General features: G+C 37.8%; 1 protein-coding gene across 4 annotated transcripts in view; it reads left to right on the top strand.

Annotated features, from left to right (window-relative positions):
* Window positions 1-23864, top strand: part of GABRA1 (gamma-aminobutyric acid type A receptor subunit alpha1) — a 39426-nt gene that overhangs the window by 3963 nt on the left and 11599 nt on the right. For all 4 annotated transcript variants that reach the window (XM_071443137.1, XM_071443138.1, XM_071443139.1 and 1 more), the window contains exons 3-7: window positions 2345-2457; window positions 11963-12030; window positions 16781-17001; window positions 18569-18651; window positions 23223-23366. In XM_071443137.1, the coding sequence (XP_071299238.1) occupies window positions 2345-2457; window positions 11963-12030; window positions 16781-17001; window positions 18569-18651; window positions 23223-23366 (629 nt within the window). The remainder of the gene's footprint in view (window positions 1-2344; window positions 2458-11962; window positions 12031-16780; window positions 17002-18568; window positions 18652-23222; window positions 23367-23864) is intronic.

The raw sequence follows: 23864 nt of genomic DNA, 5'->3' as shown, positions 1-23864 counted from the left end.
GCACAGTTTTTTATGAGACTGGGGTTTAATGTGAAAACACAATTGCATGCAGTAATTTTTTCTTCAAAATGTACACACCTCACATGAAGTAGATCTGGGTTTAAAGCCCTTTTTTCATTGTCAGTTGCCTTGCTTTCCCTCTGTTAGTGCTTTATGATAAAAAACAGCTGATAAATTAAATAAGGTGTCTTTTTTACAGAAAGACAGTCTTCCCATGTCACACTTATCATAAAAAAGCCCTGCAATAGGACTATTTTAATATGTGTGTTTTGAATGAAAAATCCCAATCCCTCTGGAGTTACAGCCTACTCCAAATGTGCAGAAATGTTCAGAATCTTCCTGTTGTGCCCATGTCAGTTCAACCTCACGGTGCTTTTTACCTTGGCTAAGATGGTGGCAAGAGCAGGTGAGGGCCCTGCCAGATGGGACTTGCACATGGGAGTGGGGCACAAGTGCACTGCCTCCAGCCCATCTTCCTGCTGCTCCTCACAAACACACTCAGTTATTTACCATTAACATTTCTGAAGTGGTTTTGTATCCTTTTCCCACCTTAATACTGATGACCTTCTGCTATCCTTGAGATATGTATGAAGAGCAGCTTTTTTCCTGACAATGAGTGTTAATTTAAAATTTCATCCACTAAAGGTCATGTGTTGAAATTCTGGGGAAGGTGTATGAGGAAAGATCCTTTAAAAGATAAAATGCTTGCTATAGAGACAGCAGGAGAACTTGTTATTTGGTAAGATAGAGGGAGCATAAAAAATATTGTCTGTGACTTAAAATTCAATTGTAGGCATGATCAATAAATATAAATCAACCTACTTTTTTATTAAATGAAGTTGTATGATATTGTTAGAAGAAATTAATACTATTTTTTAAAAACTGTTAGGTATTTTGCCTTTTCATTAGAAATAATGATTTCTATGCATTAAAACATACCACCCTATGGAAATAAACCAAAAATTATTCAAACTTCGGTGGATGTCAGTCCTGAAACTGATCTAAATTTGTAGTGTTAAATACTCAAACCTGTTCTGCAAAATTAACCTGGAAGCACTTCCAGGTCCCTATGTATGTACAGGGTATCCTTCCTCCTTCCCTCTGTGTTTGATCCAAGTGGAACACAAGTGTGGGATACACAAAGGATGTCAGGCTGATGCAGCTCACAGAAAAAAGGTTTCAGAGGTATTTTAACAGAACCTGATCATTTTGTGCACCATATTCCTCCTGAGAGGGTCTTTGGTGGTTAGAGCAGGAAGGGCTGGCAGGGCACCAAGAATCACATACCCCAAACAGAAAACAGGCTGACCAGTGGAAAAGTCACTTTTGTCACTAGAGCTGATCCTAAAGGAAGTGTTTGGTGCTGCACTGTTTCTCCAGTTCAGCAGTAATGTGTGCAATAAAATGATGTTTTGAAAAGCAGCACTTTTGCTTTTCTCCCTGATGACTCCACGTGTTTGTAATGGAAGTCTTCTGACCATGAATGAAAAACCACTGCTGGGTTAGGATTTAAGACAAGTGTAATCTATGATTAAGGGAATCATCTGTGACAGGGTATTAGGTAAAGGTCTCAGATTTAAGAAAAAGGTTGATTCTGGTGTCATCTACAGCAGACAGAAACCATTAAGCCTAAGGATTTCATTCTGATTTGTATTGATGGAAGTAAGATTTTGGTAGCTGAGTTCAAAGAGCTTTAATTTTATCCTTCTTCAAGTAAAATTTCAGGACCTTTGACTGAGTTAGAGATATACATAGGGATCTATCAGGGAAGCTTTATGGACACAAGAGATTTTCATAACAGCAGATGGTTTTGTTACGTATTTGAAAGGCAAAGATGGAGATATTCCTCCAAATCTAACTGCTACAGGAAAATGAGAAATAAAAGCAAAATTACATCTACTTCTGTATTTAAAAAGAAGATATCTCTATTTTTGTCAGTATTTTTCAGTGTTCTTAATTACTGTATCTTTCTTTGTATGCAAACCATATAGAACTATTATGAATTAAACACACTACTCTTGGCTGACAAATGAGCATTTTCCTGAGGAAAACACATATTAGCACATTATAAACATTAAGGAATAATGAGAGAAACATTAAGGAACTGGCATTCTTTGTTCACCATTTATGTAGGGGCACTGATTTTTTATCATTTTAAAATCTTACAATTGGAGGAGAAAATAGAAACATGCAAGAACTCTACAAAACACTCCAACCTGGTTATACAGAGGAGGTTATGTGACCATAAACCTGCATGAGCGAGATTAAATGGATTTTGGAATTACTGTTTCCTAAGGTTATTGGTGGATTACTGTTTTTCAGTGTTAACTGTTGTGTATTTCAGCTATGGCCAAACCTCATCACAAGATGAGCTTAAAGACAACACCACAGTGTTCACCAGAATATTGGATCGTCTCCTGGACGGCTACGACAACCGCTTGAGACCAGGACTGGGAGGTGTGTTGTATTATGATTTTCAGTGTTACATGATAGATACAAATTCAGTTAAAATATTATCATTTTTTCCCTGCTATACTTGTTTTAATTCTGTTTATATATACACATAAAGTAATGCTGATATATAGCTTTTTTTCCCCAAAAGCCATGCCTTCCCTGTCTTTTGCATACTTGGTTTTCTCACACATATACCCAAAAGAAGAAGAAAATGGTTCACAATTCAAGAACACCTCTGAATGCGTAATAAAACTTTGAATGTATAAAGAATAGAAGATAAAAAATACAACCTGTGACCTGACAAATGACAAGTTGATGAATGAGGCCTAAATAGGCCTCATATATCTATGACTATTTTCATGAGGATTTGTTTTTTTTAAAGTGAAAGTATCAATCTATCCTAGTAGATTGTCTCAGAGAAGTTTTTAAGATTTTTTTTCCCTACTTAGATATGTAAGGATTTCTTTCTGTAACATTTTTTCTTCACAGTTTGATAAAAATGTCTTTCTTCTTCTGCTCTTGGTGCTGAATGCAGAGAAAGGCATAAAACCACACAGCAATTATGTCTTTGTAAAAGCATTGCTACAAAACCTGGTCTTCATCAGCATCTCTGTGTTCGCTCTTTGATTTGTTCTACTGTGACATGGTCCCAAAATTGGGTCTTAAAAGCTTACTGTTCGCAAACATGGAAATTCTAAATGGACAAGCACAAATCTATTATTTCCAGCGCATGGAAACGTTGGCTTTACTTCTTTCAGACATCCTTTTTCTGTTTTCCTTTTGGACTTTTCTGATAAAATAAAACAGAGCAACCCACCCCACAAAATATAGTTCAGAGTGTTTTCCTGTACTCACTCTGAGAGAACTGCAATATAGGGGGGTATCACATTAGGAATTCTTCTATCATCTCCTGTGGATGAAATGGAAGGTAATTAAGTGTAAGGTTATTCTGTGGTTTGAGGCTACCATCCTGCAACTGTTCTTGAATTGTGAGCCAGGCTCTTCAATAAACTGACTTCACTGATTTTGAGGAATGGCTAAAGATAAAATTCTGATTAAAAAGTATTAATTACCACATTTAAAAATGTCCTGCTGTATAAATCTTTTTGTGCCATTTCAGGTAATAGACAACAAAATAAGAGCAATTTTTAACTTTTATCTGCCCGTATTATTGCCTGCTTTCTTGTGAACCCTTGACCTAGGGTAGATAAATGTTCCTTTATTCTTTGTTTAATGGAACTGTAGAGTTCAGTCAGCTACTCTATCACAGTAAATAAAGCACAGAAGGCAATAAATAAATGAGACTGTAAACTGAGTCTGGTACATGTCTACAAGAAAAATCTGAGCATATGATGATTTCTTATGTGAGTTTTATCACTACTATGATGTTTTTAACAGATACTAGAAGGGGAAACAAAGGGAGATGCAGGGAAAGGATTTTCTCTCACTCTGGATTGCAATTTAGAGAACTAAGCATATCAGTATCAGCTCCTATGTCTGTGTCTTCATAGAGATGTTTCTGAATTCAGACTTCAAAGGTCTACTCATGAAAGAATCATCCGGTCCAGTTAAAACTTACTCCTGACAGAAAGGAAATTAACCTCTTCACAAAGTTAAATGGCAATGTCCAAGGCTTTTGAAAGCAGCAATGAGTGATGGGAAATATGGGATGGAGGGAAGTAGGGATTGGAGTAGTTTCTCTAATTAAGTGTTAGAGAAATTTAAATAATCTTTGCATCCATCCTTTTTTGAATTGTGTTCCCAATTCCTGCCTGTAAACAAGAACCTTGAATTAATAATTTTCCTTCTGCACAGTATACTATATTTTCATGGCGTCAGATCAGCAAATTTCTATCTTATGTTTGTCAGCTTTGAACACTAGAAATAAGAGTACCATGGCTTTAAAAAAACTCCAACATGTGATTAAAGTGTGAGCAGTAAATTAATGTTTGAAATCAAGTATAGTAAGAAGCAGATAAACTCTTTTGACTATTGAGTAAGGCTTTATTGAAAATATATAAATTATAGATTTCAAAAACTAGGGACAAATTCCTAGTTTTATAGGCATAACCTGATGTTTTCAGTCCTGGTAGCAACTTATAATAAAGGGTGTGCTCAGGAATTTGGAAATCCACATCTTCAAAATCTCCTTTCTAAGGTATCTAAATCTGAGTGAAGAACCTCAGGATGACTCAATTTTGACAGCTAAGTTAGATTCTCGGTATAATGGGAAAATGTATTCTTGAAATGTTCCATGCATAAAAATATTCAGTGACAAATCTAAATCAATATATATAATATAGCATGGGTTTTGGAGTTGGAAGTTCAGTAGCCTTCCATCATAGCATGATTTGATACTGGAAATTTTAAAATGCATGGACAAGCAGTGGTTTCGTTTTTCTTTGCAACATCAGTGATGGCTTAGTGTTAAATATTTTGATCAGAACACAATTTTTATCCACTCTGAAGCAAAAGTCAAGAAATCTACCGATGTAACAATATTTTTAGATATGTATTATATCTAAAAATATATAATTATTTCTATAATTATATAAAAATTACTAGCTCTAAAATGGATTCCTTCAGTTTTAGCTGTGATGTAGCTATCGGAGAGTTTAAGAGGCCAGAGAACCTCATTATATCTTATGTTGCTAAATTTCATGCTGTTAGGCACAGTGTACATCTGTGTATCACTGAGGGCACTATAGCATTTTTCCAATCATCCAACACTGTCTATTCCATTCTTTCTAAGCCTTCTGAGAAGCAGCAGCTGAAGTAAAACAATGCCTGGTGCAGTCTCTTACAGAAAAGGGCACACTGGGGGAAACTCTGTTTATCCCAGTACAGCCTCTCCTCCCGTAGTGCAGGTTTTCAAATCTGTACACCCACAGAAACAGAAAATAAACCAATTTCTCTTTCTTGCCTATGGAATAAAAGGTAGATGATAGTTCCTTCAGTAAGGTTATTTGGTTTTTCTTCCTTGCCATTATGTATGAAGAATTCAGTGATGAAATGCTATCTCTAGTTACTGGAAAATTGTAATGAATTGTGAAAGGGATTTGATCTTGATCTTGGTTCTACTTATTTAGAGGAGTAAATGAATCCTTTTTGAAATAAACACGATGATGTTTTTCAATCTCAAGTTTGCAAACATCCTGTGAGTGTGGTGAACAGTTTCACTGTTTGGTAGAAGTGCTCTGGTGCAGCCAATGAGGCACCATGAAGCCAAGAGCAACCATCTGGAGAAATCTCATGGCAAAGATTCATTGGAGAGCTGTTCTATGTATTCATGGGAAAGCCAGGGTAAAAGGTGGAGCATTAAGATAAGGAAAGATTTAGAGGTGTTGAGTTTTGAATCACTCTTTGAGCATGCACAGAGTAAGTACCAGACTACAAATAACTCTGCCCTGCCTTTTTTTGCATCTTGAGGTATTACTTCAAAAGGAAAACTAAAAGTCATATATGGTCCATAAAGAGTATGGCAATGGAAGTTACCATCAGATAACCCAAGAAGGCCATATCTGAAGTTAAATGAGAACCTCTGAGCAGTTTGCCATTAAACAAGGGGGAAAGAAAGAATTATTTCTCATTAACCAGAATATTATACAGTGGAGCTGGTGACCCACAGGGAAATTTATAGTGATTGAATGTGCTTGTTATTCAAAAAATGGCATCATTGATAAAATTAATCTGATTACTTTTTAAAAGAGCATGCAACACCATGTTATGCATTAGCACATTTGCACTTCTTATCAATAATTATTGATATAAATTATGTTATTTACTTGTTTTGCCTCCTTCATATGTGGGCTTAGTCACTTAGGCAGACACTGCTAGGAAATAGCATCTGTTGTACCCATCCATAAACATGAACAAATAGTTACATTTAGTTATTTATGCATGGAAAATAGAACTTCCAAAATGAATGTAAAAATGTTGTGAATGATACTAGAGGACACCTATTGACTCTATGAGAGGATAATCGTTTACAAAAAGCAAGGAGGTGGATTTGCAGAGAGTAACATATTGAAGCTGAAAAGAGGAAATCATGTCAGACATTAGGGGGAAAAAACAGAGGGAAGTCACTGAGGTAATGGCATAATTTTCTGTGGAAACTGCCTGGTTTGTAGAACAAGAGGTGATAAAAAATGGCCTAAATAATAAAGATGCTGATCTCTATTCAAATATACAGTCCTGAAAAAACCAAAGGATCAAACAGAAATAAGAAGCACAATTCACTTCAGTGTCTAGTGATCTCTCCTCGTAGTGCACTGTGTCTAGAAGAGCAATAAAAAAGGGTGGAAAAAATAAGTTCCTCTACCAGGTTTGAAGTGCCACAGGGAGACAGGGAAGACTTGCTTAGGGCAGGTTGTATTTGATGATGAGATTCATTTACATGAAATCAGGGGCAGCTACGGATTTTCTAAGACTGTTACGATTTTCATCTCATCTCCCTAAAACTAAAGGATCCACATGCTCTGAGACCTTTTAAATCAGAATAAAGGTAAATGTGGCTTATACCTTTGGAAGGGATTTTGTAGTAGAAAGGTTAATACAGAGCAAACAACAATGAGTTTGATTTGAGAGACCAGAATCTTCCTGAATTAGATTTGGTTTTACTGTTGGGTTGAATGCTCGGTAGATCACCCCAAGTAGATTATCAACTTGAATATTGGACAGAATTATACTTATTTTATGCTGTCAGTAAAAGATATTTGTTGATGTCTCCTGTGTGATGTTTATCAAGATTGAGTGGGGCTGTCCTTAAGTGGATGTCAGTCAATCTCAGGCAATTCATTACTTCCACAGAGTGGAAGGGATGGGAAATGAACCTCATGGTATTATGTGAATTAGATTTTAAGTTTCAGTGATATGAGAACATTATATATAAACATAAATTTCCTCTTGGCTATTGAAGTCCCAATGGAAATTGTTGGATTTTTACATATCTGAGCTAATATAAAGTTTAGGGAAAATAAGGGATTTGTTTGTATGCATAATAAAAAGTTAAACTTAAATGATTCTACTCTAAATGAAAAGACCTCACCCCTACACATTATTCTACATATTATACACATAAGTAAAGGAGGACCAGATGCTACACTTGACTTTGTAAAATTGAGGGGGCTGATTTCTGTCTTTTTTTCCACTCTGTAGGCACCAGATTAATGCAAAGACAATTGTAAAAAACCTTAGAAAACCCTAGGAAAATAGATTTAATACATGAGTGGGGAGGTAGGTAGGATGTGAGCAGCTTTGAGCTGTTGATTGGCATGTGCAGGTCCCAGTAACCTCAGCACAGACTGCAGTGGCTGATCACAGCTCACTCTTCTCCCTTTTGGTCTGCTCTTACTAATGCAGCAGCACAAAATTCCTAGGAGTGCATTTGTTGTTGTTCTTCAATCAAAATACCTCACGGGACACAGCTGGGCTGATTAGCCTAAGTGTACAGGTATCACAATTCCTTTCATTCAAAGCCAGAGGAAATGTCTCCTCCATATAAATAATTATAGCACAGACAGACATGAGACATAGAGGAAGAACAAGTGCATTACCAAAAAATGGAATTAACTTCAGCCACCAACATGTGCAATTCAAATAAACCATGTGCTCAAATACTGGCAGATCAGAAAGGGAAATATTTCATGTATGGTCTCTCCTGATAAATAGGCTTATTTCCTGCTGTTAAAATAAACCTGTATTTCTTATTTTGTTCTCCGTTTATAATCCAGTCACAATTCTAGCAATAATGAGATCCCTGGGAGTTTAAATCAAAATATTTATTGTTACTAATTTTGAGTTTACGCTAGTCTAGCATGGTTAGCAAAACACATTATTTGTTAACAGTAAAATTACAGCAGTTGAGGTTGACTGATGCTTTCATAGCTGTACCTGGATCAATTGCCCAAAGCTGTGTTCCACAGTGTCTGGGTGTGGTGCTCAGCTGCTTTTTTGCTGCTCAGTAACTGCTTGCACCCTGTGATTGCCTTACAGTCAAACCTCAAATTTCCTTAGGGCTTTTGACTGCAATTGTTACATGTTCTACAGATATCCCTACATTACTTACTCCTGGTTCATGAGACAGATGTCACAGTCAAGAGACAGTTGTGCATCTTTAGAGCTGCTGGATTTCCCTTCAGCAATCCCATCAGCTCCTGACCTGAGCCTGGTTTGGGCAATAAGACTTTTCTCCAGTTCTCAGGAACATTGTGAAGGTTTTGAATCCAGCTCAGGATTCGTGGCTCCTGAAAAAAACATTCTGAGCATTTGCAGCACAATTTGAGCCTTCCCATGGTAATCAAGATGCAAATTGAACATGGGTAACCTTGATTCTAAATATATATATAGCTCAACTGTATTAGTAAACACATGTCCTTTGCAGGAGTGACTCAGAACTTCTGAAGCACTTAACTAAGCACAGTTGAATCATCTAATTAGTGAAACAGTAAACAAAAATTTCAAAACTTCCATATGGCTTTGGAGCTAGTAATCTCTTTCTGTGCTTTGATACACCCTTTTTCATTGGTCTTGAAAGTGAGGCACACACCAAAGGAAAAAAAAAAGTCGTGGTCTGTACATTGATTTATCTGCATTTGAGGGGATTAGGTGCACTGCAAAAGTGTAATCAGTGTTTAAGATAACAATCTCATCTGAGTTCACAATCTGAATTTTCTAATTTTCATGTGATTTATGTGCCACTTAAAATACTTTCAATATTGTTCAGAAATAAAAAGCATCACTTATTTTTTCACTCCCTTGGAAATCTTCCTTCTTAGTGCAAAAGTCTCAAGTTTCCATTTTGTGTCCTCAAGTGGTTGCCTTAAGCACCAGCCTCTCTTCTATGATTACATGTCTCCCAAAGCCAGAATTGAGGATAGCACATGGTATGACTGACTCAAAGAGCATATTCTGTGTTTGTGCAGGCAAACCAGCTGAATTATATTAAACAGAACCTTGCTCAGAGCTGGGACCCTTAAGGGACTCACCACCCTTTGTGTTTGAAGAGCTTCTAGAATCTTCTCTCTCCCAAAGTGCCTCGGAGGAAAGAGGACAAGAGGAGTGAGGACCCAGGATGAAAGATCTTTAAAAAGCCATTTGAGAGTCACTTTCCAGTATGTGAGAGGCTGCTAGGGTTCAGGATGGGCTCAGTTTCTCAGTGCTAAGGAAAGGTGATTGGGTAGCTGGAGTCCCCTCAGCAATGTTTTACCTGTGGAACCTCCCTGTCCTTTTTCTGTTCCCACATGACCTGAACTGAGCTGAGCCTCCTCAACTTCTGGGACAGGGATGGGCTGAAGGACAGAATCCTTTCCTCCCAATGCCTCTTTCCAGAAAGTCACATTCTCACCGTGAGCTGCTTTAAGTCCAGAGACAATTAGATGTCAAGAAAATACTGAAATTTCTTTAAGTCAATTAAAAAGTTTGTAAATAACTATAATGTCACATATTAATTCAACTGGACACCTAAGGAGGAAATTTTACCCTATCCAGTGCTTTTCTCAATAGTCACTGTATTTTGTACACCTCTCAGTCACAGATATAAAGAATAAAAATAATATAAAGCAGTTCAGCCACATCACAGTATTTTACTTTCCTTGATTTTGAATAATAAATTGGAAATGTCACCATTTTAATGAGTCCTGAAGATTACTTTTGATACCACCTAATTTTTGCATTAATTTATTAACAGAATATAGTTCATCAGCTGCATTCCTAGACCAACAGGAGAACCTACTCTAATATTACCTTTTGATTTTTTGCTGTCTCACAAAAGGACATATTTTATTGTATCTATACTAGCTATTTATAGGAAACTGTTTCCATTTTTACATCTTTAGAAGTTGCACACTTCTTGAATGAAAGACCTGAATGAGCATTGTGGAACACTGATTCTCTTTGGAACTTTTGCACAGATACAGAAATGTAAATTGTAACTGGCTGCTTAATCCTGAGTTCATTTTCTTCCCTTCAGTCAGAATTTTCTTGTCAGATGGAACAAATTTTATATAAACTGTCCAAAGTCTTTTGAAATCATATGGTTGTGTTAAATTTTTCATTAAATTCATTCATTATTTTGCAATAATTTAATTAATTATTTTGCACTATTTAAATAACATTATACAAATAGCTACACATATACATTTCTTAGTCTTAGGAAAAATTTTGTCTGCTGCATGTCTGTTTACTATACATGTACTATAGTGTTTTCTCTAGGATTACTTTTAATATTCCAGATTGCTCAATTTATTTATTTTTGAAAGTTATTTCAAAAATGTTATCACTTTTTCCATGTCTGAAACTCCTACCAAAACCCCTGTCCTGGCTTGTGGAGCACAATAGTCAATGTACTCAGACTTAAATCACCATAACTTTGGGAAGCTGGTGGGGTTAGCTGCAACCAGCACTGCTTGGATTCCTGCTGCAGGTGGTGTTACTCCCTGCAGCTATATTGAATTCAACAGGATTATTGTGATATATGGCATCCTGGGGGAATATTTTGCTCTGTGTGCCCTAGAAAACACCAGCATGCTCAGAGGTGACTGATCCTGTGTGTGTGTGTAGAGGGAGAGGAGAGGAAGGGAGGAAGTTAAGCCTGGGTGTTTCTCAAAGTGCCTTTTGCCACTCCAAATAGAGAAGCCAGATCTTTGACCTCTTTCTTGAGATCACCACCAGTTAAGGCATCTCAGCACTTGTGACCACTAAAATCACTGATTTCTTTTGAAATATCCAATTTCACTGCACCATGGGGAGCATGGACATCCTGGAAATCATGGAGGAGTCCAGCTCTGTGATGCAGCAGCACATGCATATAGTCTGTGTCATGTACATGTTACAGATTTCTGAAGTATTATTTGTACCAATCTATCTTTTAGGTTTATAGGACTGGAGAGCTCACGTTCTGAAAACATTTACACAGATGATTCCAGAAAGGAAGCTTAGCTGATGTTTATTTGGAAAAGCTTTAACTCTTTTTTGTTTGTTGAAGTACAGGGTAATACAGCCATTTCTAACTCAGATCAATAAAGTATATTCATGTTTGTATACACCATGATATATTCTCTCTGTTGCTTCTGTGTTCTTGGTCTCAATACAAAATACATAACTCACAAAGCTGGGGTAATTATTAGAGACCTTATTTTAGCTTGCCCAGAAACTGAGAACCCAATGAGATATTAGAGTACTGTGTGCAATATTCAGAACTGGTTATAGTGTCAGACAAGAAGATTTATCAGTGAAAGGATGAAAAGATTTCCACAACAGCAGAACTGTTTCCATTGCAGCTGCTGTACCTCAAAAAGTTCTGGGGAAAAACTGTAAAAAAACCCCCATTGCTGACAATATTGACTGTGAAATTACTTCTACAGTAAATTCTCAAGATTGTATTGCAGACCAATTTCAGAATGGCTAATCAAAGCCAATAATTTCTCTATTTATTGTGAGAATTGGTAGTGGTTAGATCTAATGAAGGCTGTTTATAGACACTCACTGTCCTAATTTCCTGCTTCATCAGAGCGTGTAACTGAAGTGAAGACTGACATCTTCGTCACCAGTTTTGGGCCTGTCTCAGACCATGATATGGTAAGTGATGGCCTGCATTTCTACAGCACTCATTTTCTCTTGACTTTTTCATTTGGAGGATAAAAGATCCATACAATAACTTATTTACCCCCTTTAAGGCTGGGCTCTCTTTGAGCCCCTGATTCAAGGATGCCATCAGGTTTTATGTGCTGCCGTTCCTGCTGCTGTGACTGCATTTAAGTGCCCTGAAATTAGAAGCCTCAGTGACTTTAATAATGTGTTATAATAGACTTTATATTTGCTACATAATATATTATGAAATGCATTAGAGTTTGGATCTGTATTCTTCTGAGAGTGATTGCAGAGGTCCTTGCTGGCACATCACTGATCCAATTTGCCAAGAAAGATCATCATCTTAAAATGCAATTAACACTTATGCCTATGGTGTGACATCTGTACAGTCTAACCTGTATTTTTATATTAAAAGCTACTGATCAATGGAAAGTGACTTTCCTAGATCTTGGCTGCTAAAAAGAGAAGATTAATGAGAGAATTAGTGTCACTGCTTTACGGAATGAATATTAAAATCAAATTGCCAGATAACTGCAGGGAATGGAGATGTTCAGAAAACTGAATGAAGATGCTGTGAGTCCTGGTCTTAAGAGATACCAAGAGTTGTGTAGAAATATGGACAAGGTACTTAAAATTTTCCATTTAAATGAGGTGTGCACAAGTAGGTGGCGATTGAGAGGGGTAAAGCCTGGTCTGCAGCCACCAGTGTCTGCTGGATGCTCTATTAGGATGAATGCTAGAAACATCCTTGTTGATTTAAATGAAGAAATGAAAGCAATTCCAACTTGTATCTGGCTACATTTAGCTAAATACACTTAGCAAAAGAAAGATTCAAGAAAAAAAAAAGAAAAAAATAAGTAGAGGAAAGGGAACAAGTTCCATTTCTGACTACAAAATGGTCAGCTGCTTAATTTGAACTAGAAATGTAGCTAACCTTAAACACCAGGTTATTACAAGGTTCTGACTACTCAAAACCACATTAAGGAATAGAAAACCAGAAAAACTAACTTTTACAAGACAGTTTATGTTTCTAACTGAACTTTATGAAAAGACACCATCTTTTGATTGCTTAGAAGGAAGTACTTCTAAAAGTACAGTTAAACGTATAAATGGTATGATATCCATACCATGTTGACTCCTGTTTTTCAGTCATTTAAACAGGAGAAAGAATTCATCATCCTCTTAATAAAATGTGTGACCAAGAAACACAGAGGCAGGTGTTCATATATTTTGAAAACTAAAGAATTCACAGAAAAGTATTTAGTGTAAAACTCCTACTCACCTCCCATAAAAAGTAATGTGTGTGCAGCCCACTCATGTTAAACCTTTGCTTGAGGAGCTAGGTGTGAAACCAGAGACAGAAAGATAAATTGAAGAGTTTGCCAGAACCAGAGTTTATCTGAATTTAACTGCACACTCGGTGCAGTGTGCTCTGTGCACAGACAGCTTGGACACCTCAGCTGGGGCTCCCCTGATCCCCATGTGCAGCCTGGGCTGGGGCTGGGGGAGGCTTTTGGCAGGCCAGGGAGGGATGAGCTGAGCCTGAGCCTGGGCTGGGGCTGGGCTGGGGCTGGGGGAGGCTTTTGGCAGGCCAGGGAGGGATGAGCTGAGCCTGAGCTGGGGCTGGCCAGGGGCTGGGCTGGGGCTGGGGGAGGCTTTTGGCAGGCCAGGGGGGATGAGCTGAGCCTGGGCTGGGGCTGGCCAGGGGCTGGGCTTGGCTGGGGGAGGCTTTTGGCAGGCCAGGGGGGATGAGCTGAGCCTGAGCCTGGGCTGGGGCTGGCCAGGGGCTCCTCCAGCTCTCGCTGAGTGCTGGGAAGGCACAGCCACCCTGAGCTGCCAGCTCACCTCAGCCATTTGAGGTTTGCAGAACCCAGGGAGGCGCCTCCATGGACAAGTGAGGGTGCTCCTGCCCACTCTCAATGCACTCCTCTAAGAGCAGCATGGACACAACCTCTTAATCTGTAAAGAGGTTGTCTTGGGTTGTTCTTATACTTGCAAATAAAGTTATATGGGAGAAGAGCATTTTTTAAAATAAAATCAACATTTTTGGAAGAGCTTTGCAGGTTTTCAGGCATGGGAAAGGTAAAAGACATGCCTGAAAACCTGCAAAGTGACATCATTTCAGCATGTTTGCAGGTTTTCAAGCATGCTTACATGGTGGATTGAACTGAACAACAGATACCTGGCTACTCTCATACTGTCATTTTGGTGAAAATTTTTGATGTGTGTTATTTGGAATAAGAAGTGTTTCAAAATTAACTTTCTCAGACAGGATTTTTTTCTATTAAACCCTCATTCCCAGTTTTTCTGTACAGTAAGCTTTTGGAGAATGATTATCTACCTTACTATCTTCCTGTAGAGAACCTCATGTAGACCATAGAGTGGTCTACCCTGTGAATAAACAAACAATCTCCAGGGAGAAGTATTAAAAGAGTAAAATAGAGAGCATTTAAGCCAAAGTGTTTTAAATATTCAATAGCATAAAATTTATTCAAAGTGCAGATAGAAATCTTGTTTTTTAACCTGCATACAGTGGAATGAAGAGTCTCTGCTGGGGAGAATTTATTCCAAATTCCACCTCACTCATGTGCCTGCACATGGGCCACTGCTACTGTACATAGTCTAGAGAAAATCCTTCTGCTCCCTTGTTCTCTATGCCCCTCTGCTGTAGAAAAAAGCCCTAATTAGAGTATCTGATGGCTCTAAAGATCAGCTGTCTGTCAGGATTCATTTGAGGAGAATTAATGTACATGCTTAAGTGGGTAGTGAAAGCTGAGAAGCTGAGATATCTCAGCCAAAATTAATTCACTCTATATGGCGTGATGACCTGGGATAGGGAAAGATTCAGCCTGCGCCAGGCATGATCTGGCAGCTACTTTTTAATTGAATTTTATCTTATGCTGTCAGGACCCTTATCAAATCTCTCTGACTCCTTGTCCTTTTCCAACAAATGAACCTTGTGTTTGTATGAAGTGAAAAACCAGACTCTCTTTTCTCAACCTGTTCCACCTCCCACTCACCCCCTTGCAGCTGAAAGAGAAAAAGGGGATGGCTTACATGCTGAAGTGATGTCACCTTCTGGGCATGTCTTTTACCTTTCCATGTGTGTAGGAGGAAATTTTCTTTGGTGCTAGTAAAACATGGAGGAAATCCAAAATTTTAATGATGGATACTGTCTCCTACACCTCCTTCTGTCCTACTCCACTGCACAGCTGGGACAGGATTTGATCACAATTCAACCTAAGGCCATGACCCACCAAAATTCTGAAGCAAATAATTGGTTATAAGTACAAACTGCTTTCACTGAAGCTGAATAAACTCAGGCTTCAGCAGTTCACTGAGCAAGTGATTAAAAAAATAGAAATACAACTAAGTATGCACCAAAATGATTCACAGGTCTGGGATATAAAAAAAATAAAATTAAATTTAAAAATCCATCACACGACCCAAAATTAGAACAACCCATGCAACTAAATTTCCATGCCAAAAAAAAATTTACTCAGATATTTCATACCCTAAAAGCAGGAAAAACACACATCAGTAAGAATCACCATTCTTTCTTGCTGATATTTACACAAGGAATAAACAGCTCAAAAGTGCTTATGTTGTTTGGAATGATGCTGATTAAAATGAAAAAACACAAATCTAAAGGAATTTGCTGTGGAGACATTTTGCATGCTCCTTCCAGAATGTTCCCCTTTACTATCCTGTTTTTCAGGACAGCTCTGTTCCTTATAGCCCTGTGTGCCCTCACACACAGGAGCTCTCTCTGTTTCAGGATTTGGCATCTCCATTTGCAGGAGATCTCAGCAAAGGTTCCATTTGTCAGCCAAGAGAGTCCCATTCAGAGTAACTCAGAACCACACTGGATAACTGCTTTTGATGTTTATCACAATATCAAAGATGGAAGGGGCAGGTGATCCAATGCTGCACTTCCACATGAGGATGGGATTTTTCCCTGGGAAATGCTGTACTATGCTGCATTCACGGTTTTTCACCCCATCTATATTTGATGTATAATATTCCAACCTATCTTTCTTACTTTCACCCTCTCCCTCTTAACTTGGTTCCTGTTGCTTTGTCACAAATATTTCTTCCATTTCATGGTGAGTGTTGGTTATTTTGGTTGTCCCTGTGCCCACTGCGTCAGCCACTGCTCCTGTGCCCCCAGCCCAGTCCCTGTGCAGCCCGACTGTCACTCCTGGCCCAAAGGTGCCCTCAGCTCGTGCTCTTTGTAGCCCAGCCATTTCACCCAATGAACCATTCCTCATCTCACCAGTCAGACCATAGAATTTCAGTGAACTGTGAACTTTCTGCAGGTTGATTACAACTTTATGCTAATGAGACATTTAGCACAGAAGGCTGTAGTAAGACCCTGCCTCACAAGGCTTATTTTACTCTGAAACACATTTCCTGTGCCACACATACTGACCACCTACCTGCAGCTTCAAATCGCATTTCAAGTGGGAAAAGAGTGAATTCTTTTTTATCCATTTTATTATATCTAACTCATGGGCAACTTTTGAAATACTTCCTGATGTTTCTTGTGTTGAACACAGCAATGATATTGTAACTGTTTTATAACCAGTAAGTAATACAGAAAATAAACTTTCTGATAATGATTAATTTCATTAATAGTCATCTTGCTTCTAGGGAATGGTAAGAAGATACTTGTCAAGTTCTCATATTGCAACATGTGACATCATAAGTGTTTCCCTTTTTTTCTGAATTGATGTAGGAATACACTATAGATGTATTTTTCCGCCAAAGCTGGAAAGATGAGAGATTAAAATTCAAAGGACCTATGACTGTTCTCCGGTTAAATAATTTAATGGCCAGCAAAATTTGGACGCCTGATACCTTTTTCCACAATGGAAAGAAGTCAGTAGCTCATAACATGACAATGCCAAATAAACTATTACGAATCACAGAGGATGGGACATTGCTATACACAATGAGGTGAGCCCTAAAATATTACATCCTTCATTTTGTTTTACAATTTAACTTGTGAAAGCATATTTTCCAGATAGAAAACTGGTTCCTTTGTGAGCATTATTTGATTCTTGCTTAATAATTATTTTCACAATAGGCCTTGGGATGATGGACAAATGGAGCTGTTTGCAGTGTTTATTTTCTGTCTCCTGCTGCGCTACCTCTACAGTCCCTGGATGCATCTTAATGCTTGATTTTAAAAAGGTTCTTACAGTATTAGGAACCCATCAGTTTGCAGAGAATCTTGATTTGGCATTGCTTTCAAGGATTCCATCAGCAAGTATAATAAAGCCTGAAAGTTTAGTGTAATCTGTACTCCTAAATTTTGTGCAAGGGTCTTTAATCTTTGGATCATATAGAAAGCAGATTCTAAGAACTAACAGATGCACACAGAATTCATTGACCATTCTTAATATTTCTTGTGCTTGGGAGCATAAAGCATCATAGCATAAAAATAGACATTTTTTTTCCATTGATTAAAGCATTCAGAAAGTTAGGAGAAAAAATTATTTTTGTGCTGACAGCATTCATTGGAAATATATTATTCTCTTCATGGATAACTGAACTTTAGCTGTCCATTTGTTAGAGGAGTTAAATAAATCCTTTTGAAATAATGATGATATACAGTCATTCTGGGTTAAAAACCTACAAATGAAAAAATGAAAAAAAGGGTATGTTGTCTCTGTAGAGGTGCACATCCCCTCTTCATGTCTCCCATGGAATGAAAACAAGGTATAAAGGGACTCTGTTGACTTCAAGCCAAGATGGATAACTTAGCACATAGGTGAACACTGCTTTTTCTTTAAAAAATGTAAAGATGTTTTCTAAAATCAGCACAAGTGTTTGAAGAAAACAAATTCTCCAAGCATTTGGGATGTTCAATTTATTGTGCAATATCTTTCAAGACTGGCTAGACTAAAGTAGAATCATCTTGGCTGGTAGCTGCACAAGTCTAGGTCGATTTTTCTTGTCTTTCTAAAAGCTCAGCTGGTAGGGATTTAATCCACAGCAACACTATCTTGGCAGCACATTGTTCACATGTGTCTCTTCTTTTGATCATAACCATTCCTATTTCCTCACCTTTGCAAGTGCCTTAATGCAATCTTCAGCCTACTCCTCAAGTATTACTGTTGATCCTCTGCTGATGTGTGGTATGTGACTGTTTCTAGCTCATTTAACCTCTTTTATTGAGAAACATGTTTGCACTCAAGCTGATAGCAATGAAATGATTTCAGCAAATGTCTGAGCATCCAGAGTGGGCCAATTTAATGATGGCAGCAAGGAAGCAATTGCAGTTGCTAATAGATTTTAATCCTCACACCAAATGAGAAGCCTGAGCATGCCTCTGATGGACCAAGAGGAAGGGCAGAGGGGCAGAACAGTTGCACCCTCAGCCAGATAATTCAAGTCCAGTTGTAATTAATCACATGACAGATACTGTGCTGTACTTATGCTATGTGTCTTAATAGAAGTCTATTTGCTATTTCTATGAAACTAGAATAAATGTTTCCTTTTGCTCATTAATCCGTTGTAGATTGACTGTGAGAGCAGAATGTCCAATGCATTTAGAAGACTTTCCTATGGATGCACATGCTTGCCCCTTGAAATTTGGAAGCTGTAAGTTTATTTTAAATGGAGGTTTCTCCCATTTTTAGGCCACTTGAAAAGAATATTCTGCAACTGAGAAAACCTCAAGGTTTTAATCTTGTGTATTTTTCATGTTTTTTTCAGGGTTGTATCTTTATTCTTTTATATATATATATATATAAAAGAATATATATATATATATATATACACTTATATTTGTATATATATATATATAAAATATGATATAATGGACCCTTTTTATGTGTCTTAAATATTCTACAATGTGATGCCTGGACATTCAGCAAAGATGAAAATGACAGTGCTCTAAATATCTAGAAAAGTGTTTTGTCACATAGAAAATGTTGTTAATCTTGTTGCTTTGTTTTGTTAAAACCCAATATCAGTCCTAAAGAAAAGCAATACATGCTATGGATAACTGAATTGGTTTAGGTGAAAACCGTTTTGCTACTGTAGTCTTGGTATGTTTAGATCAACATTTTTCCTAGGATTAGAAGATACTCTTACACACTCATGGAACATTTTTGGAAGTGAAAAATCTCAGAAATCTTCAAATAGAGCGCTACACTTACAGCATAGATAGCCTTAGATGAGAGAACATACTGAACAAAGTCATTGAAATAAAATTGAATCAGAATAATTGAAATCAGTGCAAAAGCTTTTGATAAATTGAAAGAATTTCCCCCGAAACTTCAATGTGAATAGCAACCAGCCTGACACTTAACTAAACGAGCTATTTTTGGAAATAAAACAGAGAGAGAAAAAAAGTGACGATCTAATTTACTCTAGTTTGTTTAACACAAACAAGGAAGTTAAAATATATGGAAGATGTAATAGTGTACAAATTGTTTCCTCAATGCTACTTTTTTTCTAACAGAAATGGGTCATTTCACTGATAATGGTTACTTAGTGGCTTGATCAATTTTAGAAGTCAACAAACAGAAAACCCAATTCATTCTTCACATGGTACCCGACAGGGTGATAATTTACTTCGGGCTGAATTGCTCTATGTTTGCCATGAGACAGCACTGATGTTTTGTCTTTAAAGAGCTGCTAATCTCCTAGATAAGGCTTAGAGAACAAAAAGCTCATACAACCTTGGAGTACAACTGACAAGAATTGTTTGCTCCTTGAATGTTAAGTTTTCTTGGAGAGCACTTAGAATAAATCTTTCCAAACACCTCGTGAAAGAGAGTGGAGTGGGGGGAAGCTTCACTCCAGTTTATAACAGGACAGATGCTGCAGTGGCTCTTGATTAATAAGAAACCTGCGCACCCAAGATCCCGGTGAGATCAGGAGTGGCTGCACAAATCGAATTTCTTTTGATGTGCTCACTAAAGTGTCCCTGCAGGCATCGTGCTGGAGCTGCAGGCAGGGAGAGATGGCTGATCCTGCAACAAACCTGCTAATGACAATTTAAACCAGGAGCAGTTTCTGAACAAATTTGATTTACTAGACTGAATTTTATAGACACGACAAGACACCTATCAGGGCATCTGTGCATCACTGAACCATAGCCCAAACACCAGACCTGCCCTAGTATGAACAGTATTTCCCATTATTTTCCCACACTGAGTTCTTTCTGGCTCACTGTGTCCCAGATTAATGGACTCTTTGTTCACACACTGCACAGCTTTCCAGATTACTGAGGACTGTGCCTCAGTTAAATGACTAAGATTTGCAGAAATTATTAAATAAAAGGGATGGATAATATGGATTTGCTTAAAAGTCCAGAACCACACCAGAAGGCAAGAACAAGACAGCAGACAAACGTGCAAGTGTATCTGCATCTTTTGTATCAAAATTGATCTTTTTATCCGTAAAAAAAAATTTCATAATAGACTTAATTTTCTTAATTGAACAAAAAAATCACTGATATTTCTGATAGAAAGACCATTTCTTACACCACTCAGAGGCAATAACTGACATTGTATACTCAGAGTACGGTTGAGGACTGTCATGTTCTATAGGATTTTTTGTTGTTCTTGGTTTTTTTTTTGTTTTTTTTTTTGTTTGAACACTAATGTTCTGTGGCAGCTGTCCTAAAAAAACAAGTAACTACAAATGCTTGGAAAGATCATTAGACAAAACCAAGGAGTCTTCAAGCAAACTTTTCATTCACCCAGTAAATTCAGGCGAGCTTCTAATTTGGGATCCTTGTGGGGAGGAGTTCCTCCTGTAACATGGTTTTACTGCAAACACTGCATGAAGAATTCACTGTTGAAAACAGCCCTTAAAGCTGCATCTCCCCCTTCCTTCTCATCAGATCATATGCCATAATTATCAAGTTACAGAATATTTCTTTCAATATTTAATTCTTCATAGAAATATCTCCAACAGGACAAATGGCTGGACCCAAGCAAGTTATGAAAGTGGGACTCACTGTTACACATAAAAAAAGAACAGATCTTATAATTAATTTCCACTTTTTAAGTGAGAATCATATTTAAATACATTTGGGACATTTTAGTCAAACTAAAGCAATTAATTATAATCATCTTAATGGACTGGAAAATTTACTGGGAATGAATTTAATTGTCACAAAATCCATGCTTAAAGTGCAGACTACAATCTAACACTTAGCTCCCCAAGGTAGTGTTTGCCTAGCTCCATTTGTTTTAGATTAAATTGGATAAGAGGTTTTTTATGTCCTCCACTGTTACTCATCACTTCTTGGAGCTGGATTCCTAAAAGCCTCACAGTGAAGGAGCTGCACATCTCCTGTGGACTCTGCCCATACTGGAGGGACCAATAAATGGTTGACCCAGCTCCAAGGCTAAAGTGATTTGCCAAAGAGCAGCTTAAGCTAGAGGTTATTCCAGTGTAAATTCAATGTGACAAATGCTAAAGAAATTCTGGAACAACAAAATGCCATATGTTGGCAAAACAAAATCAGAAAGGCAGATGCTCTCCTCAACTCTTACCACAAACATCTGATTGTCAGTTTAAAACTGAGGCCACTCTGGAAACCAGCAGTGATGGGAGCAGATGGCTGCATTGCTGCTTATGCAACGTGAACTGGAAGCTGAGGAGGGCAGCAGAATCGAGCACCAAATCTGGCAGCTCAATTCTAGCACTGCCCAGTGCTGCCCCTTCCCTCTAAACCAATCCAGTCATTCTCAGGAGCTCAGAAAAGCACTCCTCTCTCTTCCAAGCTCATATTCCAGAACAAATGCTTGAAAATTAATTTTATTGCTGTCTTTATGTGACTAGATTAGCAAGTCAATTTCTGTGTTTACTCTGGCCATTATTTTTAAAGTCAGAATTATTAAGACGTAGATTTGCTTTTGCCATTGACTCCAAAAACATATTCCAAGATATGTTACAGTGCTTAGGGAATATGAAGCCCAAAGATAAAAGCACCCTTCAGCTTCAATAATGCAGAATCAAATGCCATGCAATTAATTTACCAGCACATTCTACCCAACTGACTCTTCAATTACTAGCTGTTACCTCTTACACTGATAAGGTAAAATTGCTAACTCACAAATGAGGTCAAGTGAATGAGATTCTTCCCTTTCACTTCCTGCTTGTCAGTCTGAAAAAAGGGAAATTCTCATCTTGTAGGTAGAGTCCTTCTGTTATTTTGGATGCCCTAGGATGCCCCATCCTGCTCCAGCTGCCTTTGGTGGGTGCAAGCTTGATGCAGATTCTGGCCACACATTGATTCCCATTCAAGCCCTTGGGTACCTTTTAGGTGTAAAGAATTACATGAGCTGCCTCTGTGTAGTCAATTAACTCCCACCCAACTGCTCCAAGTGAGAGCTGCCAGATTCCAGACCCCACAAAATGACAGCAGAACTTTACTACGGAATTAGGATTAAAAACATTTATGTGTAGCTCAGTTCTGGAAAGAACATAAATAACAGCACAAAGCCCCTCAATGGCATGTGTAGATGCTGCTGAATGATTTGTATAACACACCACACTGCTTGGGCTTGGAGAGCCCACAGTACTTTTCTTTTGCATTGCTCCAAACTCAAGTCGTGAGTGTGAGGACTAATAAGAAATAACCAAAACCAAAAGATAAACTAATTGTGATTTAAACTCACTTTCTCCTAGGTAGCCTCAGAAGTGTCTGCTAGGCCCATTTCACAGCAAGGACAGTGTGATGGGGCATGACCAAAATGGAGCTGTAGCCAGGCTAAGGATGAGAGGATCACTGAAGCCACTCTGAGAAGGATTTACAGAGGCCCAGAAAACAGCACACTATGAAAAATTGAAAAGTTTGGGGCTCATCTTTCTTTACAGTAGCTAGAAGTGAGAAAAAGCATTGGGGTTCTTGCATGCTCATGAAATTCCACTTCTCACTCTCACTTCTTTACGTAAGCAGGAAATATATGAGAGAAATATTTTCATGCCATGGAGGACCAACCTTAATCCAGCCCCACAGCAGCTATTTAGCTATTTTGTAAAAATCAGTCGTACTTCCTATAGATAAATTCCAGTAAGATAGTTGTGGGTTTCTACAGATAATTAAAGAGTATTAAATATTCAAACTACTGCTCAAAACACTGTTCTGACAAAACCATAAGGCAACAGAAAGTGCAAAGCTTACATGCAATGTATTTCTTTTAAATCAGATGCTTATACCAGAGCAGAGGTTGTGTATGAGTGGACACGGGAGCCAGCGAGGTCAGTGGTTGTGGCTGAAGATGGCTCCCGACTGAACCAGTACGACCTGCTGGGACAAACTGTGGACTCTGGGATTGTGCAGTCCAGCACAGGTCTGTGACAGATACTTTGGAAGGGTGATATTTGGTTGTCAAGATATAATTCAGAGCAGATCTTTGTAAAAAATACAAAGACATAAGAGTGAATTGTAATACATGTACTTGAGATTTGGAAAGCATGACTCTGAAAAGATAATACATCCTGGGATTATTTTCCTACTTCAGCTGGTGGTAAAAATATTTGAACAATTAAAAAGCTTCCGACAGTGTCAGATCTAGTCAGAAAAACCAATAATTTATGTAATAAAGAAGCACTCCTCATGTTCTTCTCATATTATTTGCTTACTATATAGGCTGATAAAAATAGCATAACAATATGAATCCTCAAAGATTAATATTTCTGGGGACAGTGAAGTTGCTAAAAGCAAGTACATAGTTTCTCAAGGAAGTATTTAGAGAATGAAAAAAACTGTCATCAACTCAAAACCATCTGTAACACGATTTTCACAAAAAAAAAACCATGATGTTTTTTTCAAAAACATCCAAACACGA

Source organism: Agelaius tricolor, unplaced genomic scaffold, assembly GCF_023055355.1.
Source record: "Agelaius tricolor isolate 1412-34295 unplaced genomic scaffold, bAgeTri1.0.p SCAF_18, whole genome shotgun sequence".
NCBI classification, from domain to species: Eukaryota; Metazoa; Chordata; class Aves; order Passeriformes; family Icteridae; genus Agelaius; species Agelaius tricolor.
Note: the sequence above shows the minus strand (reverse complement) of the source record. Positions and strands in the feature narration are given on the sequence as shown.